The sequence below is a fragment of the Ursus americanus genome, chromosome 28 (assembly GCF_024610735.1).
Source record: "Ursus americanus isolate L20-20 chromosome 28, mUrsAme1.1.p, whole genome shotgun sequence".
NCBI lineage: Eukaryota > Metazoa > Chordata > Mammalia > Carnivora > Ursidae > Ursus > Ursus americanus.
This window is the reverse complement of record NC_142154.1, coordinates 26,803,686-26,820,762: the sequence shown is the minus strand read 5'-3', so window position 1 is coordinate 26,820,762 and position 17,077 is coordinate 26,803,686. Positions and strand designations below refer to the sequence as shown.

General features: G+C 53.3%; 1 protein-coding gene across 1 annotated transcript in view; it reads right to left on the bottom strand.

The window, feature by feature from the left end:
- Positions 1–17,077, bottom strand: part of TMEM266 (transmembrane protein 266) — a 120,576-nt gene continuing 103,499 nt past the window's right edge. Inside the window, exons 9-11 of the mRNA XM_045795111.2 lie at positions 16,328–16,517; positions 2,517–2,579; positions 1–1,153 (exon numbers count right to left, since the gene is read on the bottom strand). Coding sequence (XP_045651067.1) covers positions 558–1,153; positions 2,517–2,579; positions 16,328–16,517 — 849 coding nt within the window. The 3' untranslated portion in view covers positions 1–557. The remainder of the gene's footprint in view (positions 1,154–2,516; positions 2,580–16,327; positions 16,518–17,077) is intronic.

Sequence of the window (17,077 nt, the reverse complement as noted above, 5' to 3'; positions counted from 1 at the left end):
ATTCATCCCATGATGTCCTGTGAAGGTGAAAACTAGATTTGTCTGGAAAAGACTCAGAAATGCTCATGCCAGATGGGAGAATGAGGATGAAGGAGACAGGCTCAGACGGTGGTCTCTGTGTGACTGTGTCGGCTCTGCCCAGGGTTCTGGGAAAAGACGGCTTGGGGGTGGGGCTAGACAGCCCCTGCTCACAGTGCTGTTCCCAGGGGTCCAGGGTGGGCGCCAGGAACGAAGGCAACGGAAGAGGCTGGGCTGGTCCCTGCACTCTACCCTGCTGAAGCTGGGCCACGGCTGGTTTTTGTAAAAATGGTTTAAAAAGACCCCAGCCACGAGCACCACTCTCCCCTGAGCAGGGCCAGAGGAGACGCCAGCTCTGGGCTTTGAGGTCTGAGGCATGTGGCCTCCTGGCCTAGTGACACCTCCCTGGAGGCAGGCAGCACCCTGAGGGAGGCCAGGTGGGCTCCTGGGCCCTGCGTGGGGCCCCTGGCAGCCTCTGGGACCCTAGGAGAGCATCCAAATAGCTCTCTGCCTCCTCCCACCCAGCCCACCTGGAGGCTCTAGGCTTCAGGGACCCTGTGCAACTTTTGCTCTTTGGATTCCAAAGATCTGAACTTCTCCTCCAGCATGGGTGCAGCAGGCTGGAAGTGGATGACAGGCTTGATCTGAAAGACTGTGAAGCCCTCCTGATTCTTCTGGTTGAAAAGACTTACCCTGTGCTCCAGCTCAGGGCTGGTGTGGGCCGAGCCCGTGGGGCTGGGCCAGGTGAGAGGGGCTGGGTCCAAGGCCCGCTGGGATGGGCAGGGGTCCTCGGACAGGGAGGACAGCAGGTCCTGGACCGTGGCCTCTGCCATCTGCTGCTGGGGCGGTGGCGGCAGCGGCCTAGGAGAGGGGCTGGGCTCTGAGGACGGCTCCTCGCGGGCGGTGCTGCAGTCTGTGGAGGAGCCCAGCGTCTGGCTGCTGTCGCTCTGGGCCCGGGTGACAGAGCTGCGAGTCGAGCGGGAGGCGCTCTCGGACGTGGCGCCGGCACAGGTGCCATTGCTGCTCAGCTTCAGGGCCACGTCGACCGAGAAGAGGTCGGAAGAGATATTGGGCTGGTGGACGTCTATGGCCGCTGTGGTGACTACGCACACGGCTGGCTCTGGGACACCACTGTCTGCAAGAAAGGAGGGGTGCCGGTCACACTTCAGCCTCTGCCACACCCCTGTGGGCCCTGCTGGGGGCGCCTCTGACCCAACTGGCGGCTAGTGAGTGTGCGTGGGCTGGGCTGGGGGAGGCCTGGGTCTGTGGTCCGACTTCCCAAGGTTCGCTGCCTGCCCCGAGGGAAGATCGGGCCCCGCCCCCCTCTCCTGGGCTTCCTCGGACATGTGACACGCACTGGCCAATCATCTGCGAGGACTGATCCGCGGCAGCTATGCTGTGCTCTGCCTGCAGAGGGCAGTGTTCTCGATTAGAGGGCAGCTGTTCTGCCCCCCAGGTGCTGGAGGAAAGCCGACAGCCATGGACCCGTGTAGATTTAAACCATGGAGAGGCTGGGGTTATTTGCCACTGCAGCATAACCTAGCTCATCCTAACTCAGAAAGCATGAGGTTCCAGGACTAGGAACCTGGGCTTCATGGTCAGGTGGAGTCAAAGTTTTAAATGGGGCCAACACGAGAGTGACATGATCAGGGCTGTGACTTCAGAAGATTGCATCATCCCTGTAGGATGCACTGCAGGGCGAGGACAGAGGACACTCCAGAAGGTCTTTAAGGAAGAAGTACCAAGGGGCTGCATACAGTGGGTGCAGTGGAGGCAAGGTCTCTCCCCAAAGTTGTGGGGACACTGCACTGGGGGAGAGGACTGAGCTAGAGACGGCGGTCTCTGAGATCAGCAGACTGGAAGAAGCTTTGAAAGAGAGAGACCTCTAGGAGGTGAAATTGTAAAAAGAAAACAACCCACTGCATTATACATGTCACGCACGATGTAACATTCTAGCCTCACAAGGGCGTATACAAGGATTCAAGGAGTGTCAAATACAAACTACAAGACTCAAGACATTGGCTAAGGAGAATGGGGTACTCTTTTAAGACTCAACCTGTCCCACAAATGAAAACCACTAGGTTCCCTGTGACTTCTTTCAAGAGCAAGAATGAAACAAATCGAGCAAGGACATGCCCCACACCTGTTACTTCTCAAGCCCAACTGTGCTGTTACCTCACCCCCATCATGATCACGCCGTGAGGATCTCGGCTTGAGAGGAGCTGAGGTGTCCTAGATTTCCAGATTCAGCCCCCTTTCCATATGAGGGTCCCACATGCTGCCCTCATTAGTGATCACAGAGTACTCCAACCTCCACATCCAGAGCCCTGGTGCTGGACTGTGCTGGGAGCTAAAGCGGAAGGTATTAGAATCTTGAACTCTGCCTGCAGTTATGGTTCACAGGCACCAAGGGAGGGGCTCACCCGGCCGAGCTGGCCCCATTCTCAACGTTAGGGGTTGCGTGGGGCCACACAAAGGGGCCCCGGACACAGACTCACCACTGCTGGGCCCGTTGTAGTACTGGCTGACGTAGCTGTTCATGTCGTCTCTCACCGCGGCACCTTCACAGAGGAGGACAGAGAGAGCGGAGTGTGGCGGCATGCAGACACATGCCAGTATGTGTCCCTTCCCCCTGTTCTCCCGCCCCTACCCGTCACCACGACAGGAGGCCGTTGTCTCCCAGGAGCTCTCTGCTGCTTCCCAGTCCTCAGTGGGGATCCGTCCCAGGGCTGGGCTGGACTGGGCATCAGGGACCCAGGTCCTCATGAAGCATCTAGCTTGATGTAGGACATGAGCAGAGCCTTTTCCTTCTCTGTCCTCAGTTTCCCCATCTCTGACATGAGGGGTATGGAAATAGTTCCTCAGGGCTTTCCCTGCCGGGATGGCCCAAATCTTTGAGTCTACCTGAGGTTCTCAGGGTGCCTGGAAACGCTGTCCTTGAGGTACAAAAGTCTCAAAGCCTTGCTAGCGGCCCCACCCGGCCAGCTTTAGAGGCTGATCATTGATGACGGCCCGCTGGCTCATCCGTCAGAGGACCCAGTCTCCCACGCAGTATGGGGATGGACCGGGGGCTGCGCTTCTCCCCCACCTACGCAGTTCCTAGCACGCAGTGAGCGCTCACTACACAGTTATTGCATGAATAGTGCGTGACAAGGTGGAAAGCTGTCCAAGGAGATAACATGGGAACATGGGTCTCAAGGAAATGCTGGTTCATCGTCTTGATAGGAGTAAAGAAGAATGGGAGAGAGGAGAGGTGAGAAATTCAGAGTGGCCTGAGAATGGGAGGAAAAGCAGATGACTGGAGACCCCAAAAGCCATCCCAAGGAGCTTGGCCTTGTTCCAAGGGCAGTGAAGAACCACAGGAAAGTTTGAACATGGTCAGGTGTGACTCACTCCCAAGGTTGTGGGGAGAGTAGTCCAGAAGGTGCCAGACTTTGGGCAGGAAGAGCAGAAACAATGCCCAGGTGAGGCTGACAGTACTAAGGTGGGGATGGGTGGTGATGCCTGATGGGACGGATGGGAGGGATCAGGGTCAAGTGATAATTAGGAGGGACCTGGCAGGGTTTGGAGGGTGACAAGATGAGGACCCTTGACTCAGTTGACTCAACTTGTCAGACTGAACTCAGGGGTTGCTCCTTTAGCAACTGTGGTCTCCCCTGGGTCCTAGCGTCCTAAAAGGGTACCAGAATCAGACCTGATTTCAAACCTCAACCCCACCACATTTTAGCTTAACGGTCCTCTCTAAGCCTCTGTTCCCTTATCCGTTAAGGAGATTAAAGGAGCTAACAAATGTCAGATTTCTCCAGTGGGGTCCAGCACACAGAAGGCCTTCAACACGGGAGTCTAGTCCTTCCTCTCCTACGGAAGTCTGAGGGAGTCCACGCCCCTGGGCGCTTCTCCCAGGAGCCGTGGTCTATGGATGAACGGACCTGACGCTCTCTGCGGCTGCTCCCCGGGCACACCTGAAATCACCACGGAAGCCAGTCGGCGCGGACACTGGGAGGCTGCGTGCCAGCACATACAGACCTGGCTCCTAAAAGCTTTTTTGGCCTCTTTTGATCTTTAAATGCCTGCGGTGAGAGGTGTGCTTTGCATTAATGCCTGAGTTGAGGGAGGGGCCCCAGGCTGGCTCTAGGCCCTGGTCCAGGATCAGCCAGCAATGGTCCCTCAGAATCACACAGCAATACAATTCTCCACGGCTCTGCATAATTTATGTGGTACATGCTGTCTGGCCCTGCAGGTCACCCTGGGAAGTGGGTAGAGGCTGGTGTGGCTGCTCCTGGCCAGCAGTGAGAGGAGGGGCTGGCACCAGGCCTCTTGGGCCAGCTGGGAGGTTCTGGTCACTTCCCTTGGGATTATCCTTTGGCCTTGGCTGCGGGGGCCTTGTGACATGGGCAGAACTATGAACTCAGCTAAAGTATGCACAGACTCATGAGAATTCATCCCAAGGGAGTTACTCACAGAAGGTGGCCGGGGGTGAAGAAGAAAAACCCAGACCTTAGAAAACTGGACAGCTACATGCAAAAAAATGAAAGTGGACCACCTTCTTACACCATACTCAAAAATAAACTCAAAATGGATGAAACACCTAAATATGAGACCTGAAACTATAAACTCCTAGAAGATAGCACAGGCAGTAATCTCACTGACATCGGCTGTAGGATGTTTTTCTAGAAATGTCTCCTAAGGCAAGGAAAACAAAGGAAAAAAATTATTGGAACTAGACCAAACTAAAAAGTGTCTGCACAGCAAAGGAAACCGTCAACAAAATGAAAAGGCAACCTACTGAATGGAAGAAGATATTTGCAAATTATTTTTGATACGGGGCTAACATCCAAAATATATAAAAAACTTATACCCCTCAAGCAAAAAACACCAAAACACCATTAAAACATGGGCAGTAGACTTGAATAGACATTTTTCAAAGCAGACATCCAGATGGCCAACAGACACGTGAAAAGATGCCCCACATCACTCAGCATCGGGGACACACAAATCAAAACGACAATGAGATGTCACCTCACACCTGTCAGAACGGCTAAAGTCAACAGCACAGGAAACAACAGGTGTTGGCAAGAATGTGGAGAAAGAGGAACCCTCGTGCACTGTTGGTGGGAATGCAAGCTGGTGCAGCCACTGTGGAAAACAGTATGGAGGTTCCTCAGAAAGTTAAAAATAGAGCTACCTTACAATTTCACCACTGGGTATTTACCCAGAGAAAATGAAAACAGTAATTGGAAAAGATACATGCACCCCTATGTTTACAGCAGCATTATTTACAACAGCCAAGTTATGGAAGCAACCTGAGTGTCCAGCAACAGATGAATGGATAAAGATGTGGTACGTACACACACACACACACACACACACACACACACACACACACACACACTGGAATACTGGTCATAAAACAGGATGAGATCATGCCATTTGACGCAACATGGATGGACCTAGAGGGTATTATGCTAAGTCAGAGGAAGACAAATGCCATATCACTTCACTTACATGTGGGATCTAGAAAACAAAGGAATAAACAAACAAAAAGCAGAAACGGACTCATACATACAGAGATGGGAGGAGGCGGGGGATGGGCAAAACGGGCGAAGGGGAGTGGGAGCTGCGGGCTTCTGGTCATGGAATGAGTAAGTCACAGGAATAAAGGGTACAAGCGTGGGGAATGCAGTCGGTAATATTGTGATAGTGTGGTGACAGATGGTAGCCACACTTGTGAGCACAGCATAACATACAAACTTGTAAAATCACTGTTGTACACCTCAAACTAATGTAACATTGCGTGTCAACTGTACTTCAATTAAAAAAAATTATAAAAAGGGACACCGCAAATCTTGTTTAAAAAACAAAAACAAAAAACCCCAGATCGTAGTTCTTGTCCTGTGCGTGCTGCTGCCATGAGAGCTTGAGCAGGTCACATCCCCTTCCTGGGCCTCAGTTTCTTCATCTGTACCACCAGGGGCTAGGGAGGCTCTTGCCGATCACGATGTGGCTGGGCTGGCGGGCTCCCAACACGGCTGCCAGCTCTGAAGCTCCAAGAGGGGAGAGAGAAGTGTGGGGGGCTCTCCGCCATGGCCTGCATACCTGGGGAAGGGAGTGCCCACCTCTCTGTTGAGCAGCTCAGATAACCAGCTGTGGGCAGCTTCCTGTTCACCTGTGCTCAGTAGAATCACAGTGTGCCCCACCCCATGCCCGGTACCGAGGTCAGGACTCCCTGCCTCCACGGAGCACGGTCAGGGCCTCCCCAGGGTGTCATGCCTTGGTCAAACAGCCAATCTCCATTTAATCCAGTCTTGCAGACCGTGGTCCTGTCTTCACAGGTACCAGGGCTAAGCCCATTGCTCTTCACCGTCTATGTGACAGATCTTCTGACACTTAGAAAGCCCTCCTGAGAAGTCTCTTCTGGAAAACCACTGTCCATTTCCCACCCCTCCCCAGTTTTCCAGCCTCCACTCTGAAAGCCTCCCTGTGGGCTACAGACATGACCAAAATGGGTGGAGGAGGGGAAGGGAGGCAGCTGGCATTCACGGAGGCTTCAAAGCACCACACCTTGGGTTCGGCACACGCCATGCTTCTTGAATCCTCACTACTGCCCTGCGAGGCTGGGATGACTCAGTGGCCTGGTCCTTCCAAGATCTGGAGATCCCTTCCTTCATGCAGCCCAAGACCTTCCCGGTGGGTACAGCAACCGCCCTACTCCGCTGACTCACGAGCCACCCAGGGCTTCTGTGCAGCGGCGGGGCAGGCCAAGCTCTTACCACACTTGGCTGTGTCACCCGCACGGAGGACTCCGTGTTCCTTATCCCAGGCAAACGTCAGCTTGCTGGTTTCAGTAGAGATGGCAGCGTGCTGGGGAGCACTCTTAATCTTGGTTCGGGTCAGGGAATAGATCTTCCTGGTCTCTCGGTGTTGACGGAGGATGCCACATCTTCATCCATGCCATCGGAAAAACCACCTAGGCTAGGTGAACTGTAGCCTCATGTCTCTCCTGAACTTTCAGCTGATCTGGCCAACAAGACAACTTCTCCTGCAGGACTTCCAACCACCTCTGACACAACATGTCCACAACAGAACTCAGTTTCTCCCTCCACACTGAATGGTTTCCTTGCCCACCCAGGCTGGGACCCTGGTCACTTCGCGGTGCTTTCTCTTTCCTTACCAACAACCCAACTCCTACCGAGCCTGTGACTAGTCAAGGGACTAGTGATCCAGACATAGATCAGACCTCATGCTTTCCCCCTTGGACTCTTGTCACCCCTGTGGGTTTAATGAGCAGGACTGCTAGCTCCGTGGGTATGTGTGACACCGAACCTAGGTCCCACCCAGGTGGCCACTGGAGGTCTGTCCAGTCTGCATTTGCTCCTTCTACTAAAAACCCTGGACCCACACAGGGGCCTCAGAATGAGCTTTAAGACACAAATCTGGGGGACTCCTGGGGGGCTCAGTCGGTTAAGCATCTGGCTTCGGCTCAGGTCATGATCCCAGGGTCCCTCCTCTCCCTCTGCGTGTCGCTCACCTTGCTTGTGCTTTCTCTTTCTGACAAATAAATAAATAAAATCTTTAAAAAAAAAAAAAGCAGACAAATCTGAAAGCAAGTCCTGCCCAGACTCCTCTAGCAATGCTGACGCTGGCCCTCCCTCCCTGCTCTCTACCTCAGGCAGGCCCTCTTCTCCAGAACAGACCACTTGGGCTGCGGTTGTCTCCACCCACACAGGGGCCAAGAGCCTCTGAGGGCAGGGGCCACATATTACTCAGCATCTCCCTTGCGCTTAGCGCAGGGCTTGGCATATGCCAGCCTCCATGGAATAGTGCTGACTGGACAGATGACTGTGTCTGGGTCAGAGGCACCATCCGCCTCACCCTCTGCGAGGCTCTGTCATCCTTCGGCACAAAGCCTCGCTCCTGGTCACTGGTACCTGCCTGGATACGAGTGACTATTGGGTGCCTGGGAGCCTGAGGGAAAGCAGAGGAGGCAGGCACAGAGGCTTGTGGAGAGGAACAGGCCACCATGTAGCCTCCACAGGGGGTCTGTCCACTTCCCACCTAAGAATAATCGCTGCCCCAGGGTTTGTCTTGATTCAGCCCCAAGGTGCCCTGGGACCATGAAAGAACCACCCCGCACTGAGGACTGAGCTCAGGACAAACACAAGCTGCAGGACAAAGTGGCCGCCTCGTGGTCTCAGGCAGATCCCTAGGCACTGTGAGCCTCAGCTTCCTCCCAGGTGAAGTGGGGAGAAGGAACACCACATGCTGGTGAGCTGTAAGATCTACTGAGATAACGAATGTCAAGTCTAGCAGGGCTTCCCCTCAGCTCTCTGAATCCCCGGTCCCCGGTGCTCCCTCCCGACCCCAAAGTCTGGAATCTTCTGTGGCAGCTGCTGCAGCTGCTCTTGGCTGCTGGCGCCTTTCCTCCTGGGCTGAAAGCATTCTGCAAATGCATCCCGACTAATCCGCCCCAAGCCCTTCCAGTACTGGTCATGGCAACGCTCCTTGTGTGTGTTTGCCTCTTGGGCAGAGCCCCAACCTGCCTGGCAAGGCAGAGGTTGAGAGAAAGGGTGTGAGTCAGCTGTGGCTCCTGGAGGGGGTGAGGAGCCCTGCTGTGGGGTGGGGTGCCAGGACCCCACATCCTGTCCAGACACAGGCCCCAATGCCCAGAGGGAAGAAAGTCCTGATTCTTGGTTCGGGGCTCCTGCTCCCTAACTCCTATTTGCTCCTCCATGAGTTGGCAGCCCTCACAGAAGGAGAGCGCCTGCTGTGTGCCATGCATGAAAGCGGCGCCTATGACCGAAAGCCCCATCTTTCCCAGAGAAGATATGCTTCTGCTACTAATCTTATTTTGGAAAAACTGCCCATCTTTCCCAGAGAAGATATGCTTCTGCTACTAATCTTATTTTGGAAAAACTGGGGCTCAGAGACAGGACCAGCATCATAATTGTGGGGTCCCTTGTTCAAAACACATGAAGGTCCAGAAATAAACCCATGCATATATGGTCAAACTATTTATGACAAAGGAGCCAAGAATATATAATTGGGAAAGGACAGTCTCTTCAATAATGGTGTTGGGAAAACTGGACAGCCACATGCAAAAGAATGAAACTGGACCAGTATGTTACATCATACACAAAAATTAACTCAAAACAGATTAAAGACCTAAATGTGAGACCTGAAACCATAAGAAAACATAGGCTATCACCATCTTGACATTGGTCTTGGCAGTGATTTTTTTGGATTTGACACCAAAAGCAAAGGCAATAAAAGTAAAAATAAACAAGTGGGGACTACATCAAACTAAAAAGCTTCCGCACAGCAAAGGAAACCGTCAACAAAATGAAAAGGCAACCTACTGAATGGCAGAAGATATTTGCACATCATATTATAAGGGGCTAATATCCATGATGTATAAAGAATTTATACAGCTCAAGAGCCCAAAGGACCAAACCAATTAAAAAATGGGCATAGGATCTGAATAGACATTTTTTTCACAGAAGACATACAGATGGCCAACAGACACATGAAAAAATGCTCCACCATCACTCATCATCAGGGAAATACAAATGAAAACCACAATGGGGTATCACCTCACACCTGTCAGAATGGCTAAAACTGAAAACATAAGAAACAAGTGTTGGCGAAGATGTGGAGAAAAGAAACACTCATGCACTGTTGGTGGAAATGCAAATTGCTGCAACCACTATAGAAAACAGTATGGCGGTTCCTCAAAAAATTAAAAAAAGAACTTCCATAGATTTCCACTTTGGGGTATTTATCCAAAGTAAATAAAAACACTAACTTGAGAAGAGGCACCCCCACATTCATTACAGCGTTATTCATAGTAGCCAATACATGGCAACAACGTGAGTGTCCAGTGGTGGATGGATGAAGATGTGGTATATATGTGTACACACACACACACACACACACACACACACACACACACACACACTGGAATATTATCCAGCCATAAAAAAAGAAAGCAATCCCGCCATTTGCAACATGGATGGCCCTGGAGGGCATGACGCTAAGTGAAATAAGTCAGGCAGAGAAAGACAACTACTGTATGAGCTCACCTATGTGGAATCTAAAAACAAAACAAGAAACTCAGAGCTCACAGATACAGGGAACACACTGGTAGTTGCTAGAGGTGGGGGCTGGGAGAAATGGGTGAAGGGAATCAAAAGGTACAAATTTTGTTATAAGTTGTGGAGATATGATGTATTGCATGGTGATTATAGTTAATAGTAACATATTCCATATTTGAAAGTTGCTAAATCTCATCACAAGAAAAACATTTTGTAACTATATATACTGATAGATGTTAACTAGATTTATTATGATCATGTTGCAATATATATATAAATATCAGATCATTACATAGTACACCTGAAAGTAATATGTTATATGTCAATTACATGTCAATTAAAAAAAAAAAAAGCACTAAGAATTTCAAGAGGGTGACAGCAGAGCCCTGAACCAAGTTCAAGGCCCTGTGTGACCACCGGGGTTACCAGCCATGGAGCCAGTCCTGCTCAGAGAGCTGCAGTCACATGTTCGAGGCTGAGCTGAGATTCAACCCCAGCCCTGAGTTTTCCCCTCGCGTCCCTTCCTTAGTATCACCGGACCCCTCTGCCCGTCAGCTGCCTCACTGCAGGACCCCCCAGGTCTAGCTCTACAGCTCTGGAGCTTCTCCGGGTCCTCAGTGCCCCCCAGGAATATTCCACTCTGTGTATATGCCCCATCTTCTTCACCTGCCCGTCACTGGACACTCACGTTGTTGCCATGTATTGGCTACTATGAATAATGCTGTAATGAATGTGGGGTGCCTCTTCTCAAATTAGTGTTTTTGTTTACTTTGGGTAAATACCCCAAAGAGGAATTCTATGGAAGTTCTATTTTTAATTTTTTGAGGAACTTGAGGAGGCCAGCGGTGGCAGAAACCCCAGCTGGTCTCCGCGGCACATGGGACTCTCCCCGCTAAGGGTCCTTGCCGGTGCCAGCTCTGCTTGGCAGGGGTAAGCCCAGACCGGCCGGCCGGGGGCACCCCTGGGGGGCATTCTGTGAGCGCTGGTGCAGCACAGACGGACGCCGGGGTTCGCTGTGATATACGGTGAGCACTGTGGCACTCCCCCCGGTGGCTGTAATTCATAAATTATGGGCAAGTTTCAAGACTAATAAATTTGGGAGGGAAGTATTAATGACTACACAGGGGGCACCGTGAACTTGGCAGGCCCCAAAGCCTGGAACTTTGCAGCCTGGGTTTTAAAAATGATTTGTGCCAGAGCAAGTCTAAACAGAAGCTGGTCGGCCCTCGTCTGGCTGTGACCTGCTGGCGACTGTTGAACCGCAGGAACCCCCCGCCCTCCCGCCCTTTGGGGCTGCCCTCCCGTGGTGAGCAAGGCCCCCTCCCGAGGCTCCTGTCACTTCTTGCTCATTTCTGCAGGTTACCGCCCGGACTGCCTGTGCACTGTTGCAACATGGCGGGGTTCCCAGCCCTCACTGGCCTGAAGGTCGTCATGAGCAGCAAATGCTGCCCTTTCTCCATCTCCAGAGTGGCCCAGAGCACCCCTGGCTTGTCTGGCCGTAATTTCTAATGTCATGGAAATCCCTCCCCGGACACAGCTCCTGGTCAAAGAGAAATCAGCTGGGGGATGCCCTGTCTCCCTGGCCCACTGGAGGCTGTGAATCACGCATGCCACTTGCTAGCCCCCACCCCCGAACCCCCCGCTTCTGCCCTCTGCCTCAGAGGCACTGGCTTTGCTATTGATGGCTCTGGAGGCTGGCGGTGAGGCAGCTGAAGAGGTGCAGGGGGGAAGGTACTGGCAGGTGTGCATCTGTGGGGGTAGGGGTGTCACAGGAGAGATAAAGGAGGGCAGAGTGGGGATCCAGGACTAGATGGGAGGGGCATTTGCAGCTGCTCCCAGAGGTGCACGTTTGGCATCTCTATCCTGAGTGCCTTGACCAGACACCGCCCCAGTGTCCAGGAGGGTCGGCACAGACCCCGGGACATCCTCGCTGGTCACGCACAGCGGGTCATATTTACCTTGAGTGGGCTTCAAGTGTGACCCAGCGTTTTCCCTTCTTACTCTGCCTCCCTCCTTTCCCTCCTGGAAGTTGCTCACTATGGAGACAGCAGATGGAGGGAGCAGAGAGGCAGGGACTCTAGAATGTGTGGGATTATTTTAAAGGCTTAGTTTGTTTGCAGACTCTCCAAACCCAGATCTTGACTCCCTGTGGCCCCAAATGGGGCATCAGGTGTCAAGGGTCTGGAGGTCACTGGCTGAGGGGCAGTAATAATGACCATGCTGTTATCTCAAGAGCTAAGGATCCTGATGAGAAAGGTGCTACAGAATGTGGGCTGTTCTGGAAATGCTCACCTGAGCTCAGATGTTTACAAGTGAGCACATACGAAGAGAGAACAGAACCAAGCAGGCCCAGCCCCAAGCGAGCTGTAGCCTCCAGAGCACCGTGAGCGACACGGAGCCCCCACCACTGAGGGCAGAGCAAGTAGCAGCCCACAGCGGCTCCTCCGGCTCCCTCTGCCTTATCAGGGTGGAAGATCCTGGGAGGAGCTGGAGGCTGTGACGCTGTCCCTCCCGCCCTTGGGAAGTAAGACAAGCTGGCAAGAGCTGCTGATTTCTGGAGAGCTTTCAAAAAAAATATTCTTACAACATATTCTTGTATTCTGGATTCCACAAACACTGGCCTGGGGAGCTGAAAGTCAAGATGGGTTTCTGGAGTGGACTGCTGCCACATGGCCCCTGAGCTCAGAGGGTTGCAGGGACCCACAGGAGAACAAGTGGTATCCGCAAGGCTCATTCTGTTCTTTGATCAGTTATGGGCTTGCAGATGACATTTCATGCAACAAGGTCTAGGGCGAGCCTGCCGAGGGTTAGGCTGGGGTGGGCCCCGGAGATGTAAACAAGTCTCAGGGGACACACATGTAAACACTCACGGCCCCACAGCACGACTGATCGGGGGCTAGCGGGAGTTCCTGTCAGGTCCAGAGAGGACAGAGTGGTGGCTGGGAGCGCACAGCATGCGGAAAAGCTCCAAGCCACACAGCTGCCCAGAAAACTCACAGAACTAGAAGCTGCTTCACTCGCCTAAGTGAAGGTGAAGAGAGTGGGAGGAGGTGACGCTGGGGAAGCGAGAGCATCAGGGTCTATATGCCATCTGCTCCGGGGTGAATTGTTGTGTATCTGTGCCCTAACCCCCAGTACCTCAGAATGGAACCTCACTTGGCAATGAGGCTGTGGAAGTCATTGGTTAAGGTAGGGTCGTACTGGAGTAGGGTGGGCCCTAACCCAGTACGCCCAGGGTCTTTATAAAAAAGGAAATGTGAACACAGACACACAGGGAGAACGCCAGGTGGAGAGGGAGCCAGGCAACACCAAGCATTATGAGCAAAGCACCAGAAGCTAGTAGAGAGGTCCTCACCGCCCTCAGGAAGAGCCATCCCTGCCAAGACCTTGAGCTCAGACTTCCAGCCTCCAGAGCTGAGCCCGTAAACTGACGTCTAAGCCCCCGTTGGTGGCGCTTCGTTGCGGCAGCCCTAGCAGCCACAGCCAAGGTGTTAAGGGGGAGGAATCCAACAAGACACAGCCCAGCGCAGACAGATGTAAAGTGCTGCACGGTTGGGGGGTGGGGCAAAAAGCCACTGCCTAGGGCTGGGCCGCGGGGGGCCCATGTGGGGAACACGTGGGCCTGGGTCAGTGGGAGCTCAGGCTGGGCAGCCACCACAAGACTCAGGAGCCTTCTAGCAACACCTAAGGGGTCTTGGGTTCAGAATAAAAAAGCAGAGGCGGCCCCTTAGCACTCCACCCTGGTCTTGCAGCTCCCCAAGAATGGCGTTTTGTTCTGGATGTCACTCCAAGAGGAACCAACACGTTGGAATGTTCAAGGAGGGACACTACAGCGAGAACCTGGAGAGCTTGTCCCCGAGGACTGGTATGGAAGCACAGTGACAGGCCCTGGAGGAGAGAACACTTAGAGGCCAGCCTCCAAAGGGCGCCTTAGTATAACATTGAATGTCAAATGTACTTCAATAAAAAAATAAAATGAAAGGATGCCTCAGCCGGGAGGCTACCACACCAATGCATAAAACTGCAGCCAAGTACCTGGGGGCAGACTTCAGCTCAGTCTGAAGAGTTTCTTTCTTTTTCTTTCTTTCTTTCTTTCTTTCTTTCTTTCTTTCTTTCTTTCTTTCTTTCTTTCTTTCTAACGTTTTATTTACAAGAGAGAGCATGTGTGCACACAAGAATGGCAGGGAGGGACAGAGAGAGAGAGAGAGAGAGAGAGGGAGAAGCAGACTCCCCGCTGAGCAGAGAGCCCAATGGGGGGCTCTATCCCAGGACCCTGAGCCAAAGGCAGACGCTTAACTGACGAGCCACCAGGCGCCCCTGAAGAATTACTTTTTTTTTTTTTAAGATTTTATTTATTTGACAGAGCAAGAGAGCACACAAGCAGGGAGAGCTGCAGGCAGAGGGAGAGGGAGAAGCAGGCCACCTGCAGAGCAGGGAGCCTGTTATGGGACTTGATCCCAGGATCCTGGGATCATGACCTGAGCCAAAGGCAGATTCTCAACCAACTGAGCCCCCCAGGCGCCCAAGAATTACTTTCTAATAGGCAGAGCCATTTGAAGTTAGGTTGGTGTGGGCTTCCCTGGGAGGTAAGCTGAGGCCGGCAAGAGTTTCAGATGGGATTAGATGGGATCAGTTGAACTCAGGGAAGTACCTCCCAGCCCCCAAATTCTACAATTCTGAGATCTGAAGTTTTCTCAGAAGATCATGATAGCAATCACCCCACTCCACAAAAGCTGTTCACAGTGCCTTACTCCAGAGCTTTCTCACATCCATCAGCTCCTCGTACTTCCTTAGAAGCAGACAGAGTTGGAATTGTGAGATCACTTTAGAGAAGGGAACACTAAGCCTCAAGTCCTAGAGCTGGGGAGTAGCAGAGTCCGGGGCTCTGGCCTCCCACCTCCCAACTGCCCAGCCCTGCCTGGATGTCCTCACAAGGGGAACACGGCACAGCAAGGTGAAGTGGGCCCTCGATCAAGCTGGGGTTTAAGGTCCCACAGCCTGGGTTCCAAGCCCAGCACCACCATTTCCAATGTGTGACCCTGTGAAATTCTCTTGAGCTTTTTGGCTCTGAGTTTCCTGCTCCACAGGAGACAAAGGAGGTGTGAGGATTAAACCGGGTCACACTGTGAAAACTTCCCTTGGAGAGGTTTGATAAACTTTAGTTCCCTTACCTTTAGGTAAAAAACGTAAAGATGAATTGTTCTGAATTGTTAGGGGAGGTCAATATTTTAAAAAATTTCTTGGTAAAGTGAAATAACCCCTTACCCATCATTTTAGTGATAACATTTTCAGGTGCAAGGTAGGACAGGAAGGACTCAGACATGAACAAGAAAGGTGCCTGATGGGGGGGGGGGCTCCCAGGATCCCCTTGGGGCCCTAAAATGGGGGCAGATCCCCCCCGCCTGGCTCCTGATCCTCCTGAGTTGAGGGAGAGCCCTGGCCTGAGCCCATCTAGAACACAGCCTCCCGAAATCCTGTGAAGGCCCAAACCTGACATAGCTGTGTCACCAAGTGAGGGTGTTTTCTCCCCATCACAAAACAATACCCCCTGACATTTGCGGGACTGTTCTGCAGCTCCAGGGCCACTTACACCCACTTCCCTGAGCCTCCCAACAACTCTGCAAGGAAGGCTCCGAGTTGTTCCCATTTGTTAGCTATTAAAACCAAGGCTCCGAGGGTTAAGTCCCCCGTCCAAAGTGACACCGCTGGCCTTCTATACAGTACTCTGCCCTGGGTTATGCCCCGTGCTCCCATCTCCACGAACATCACCTGCCTATCAATTTGCTACCAGCACCACGACTTGGGTTCTGGGCTGTACTGGCCCTAGGCCTGGACTTGGAGGGCTGGGCAGTCCAGTAAGAGTCTCAGGTCTCTGGCTTGAAGCCTAGCTCTGCCATTTATTAGTGATGCGCCTTTGTACGACTTTTATTTCATCTGTAAAATAGGAAAGTCATACTTCCTGTTGCGCTGCGGACCGGGGAGATAACGCATGCAAAGCGCGCCCGCGGCCCACAGGCATGAAATGGGTACAGGTCACTAGGATCATTTCCAGGCTGGGTCAAGGCATCTTGGCTAAACGCTTGCTCCCGGGCTCAGAAAGGTCGCGGTGGGGGCCCGGATCTGAACCCCGCCCCAGTCCCGCCGGGAGCCGCGCCCGCCGGCGGGCAGCTGGGCGCAGAGCCCTGGGTGGGGGCGGGGCGGGCCGCGGGCGGGCTCACCTGGCGAGGGCTGCAGCTCCTCCACGACGCCCTCGGCGGCGGTCTCCTCGGCCCACGTGCCGGCCTCCATCACCTTGTAGCGGCTGCGCGGCTGGCTGAGCACGTGAGGGGCCTGCAGCGCCGCCTCGCGCTCCGCAGCCAGGTCCAGGTCCTGCTGCGCCAGGTGCGCCCGCAGCTGCCGGATCTCAAACTGCAAGAGGAGAGGGGCGGTGGGCGGTGGGGACGCGGGGGGCGCGGGGGGCGCGGGGGCGGGCGGGGTGCGGGAGCCTGAGCCCTGGGGCCGGGGTGGGGGCGGGAGGCGTGCGCTGAGCATCCGCAGGGGGTGGGGCGGTCCTTACAAATCTCCAAAGACACTGATCGCAAGAGCCTTTGACGTTTCTGGAGCCTTCTCCAAGTAATAAAGTGTGTTCCTGTGTCTCATTTCTGGAGTCCTGTGTAGTCTGGCCGCATTGTGAAGACAAAATGGCCGTGAGAGGAAACACAGCTGTGGTCTGTGGGAAGGGTACTGAAGGAGGGGTCGGAAAACCCGGGTTTGAATCTTGTTCTAGTTCCTTGCCTAAATGTGCGACCCAGGTGGTGCTTGTCAAAGTGAAGCCTTATTCAGGTGTCTTACATGGGTGCTGAATGGCAGACCGCAGGTCCGGGGACATCCAGGGCCAGCCCAACCAGCCTTGGGAGCCCATCCTAGCATCATGTGCTCACTGGGCGGTCTGTCCACCGTCCATTTGTCTTCCCGCAACACCCACTCCC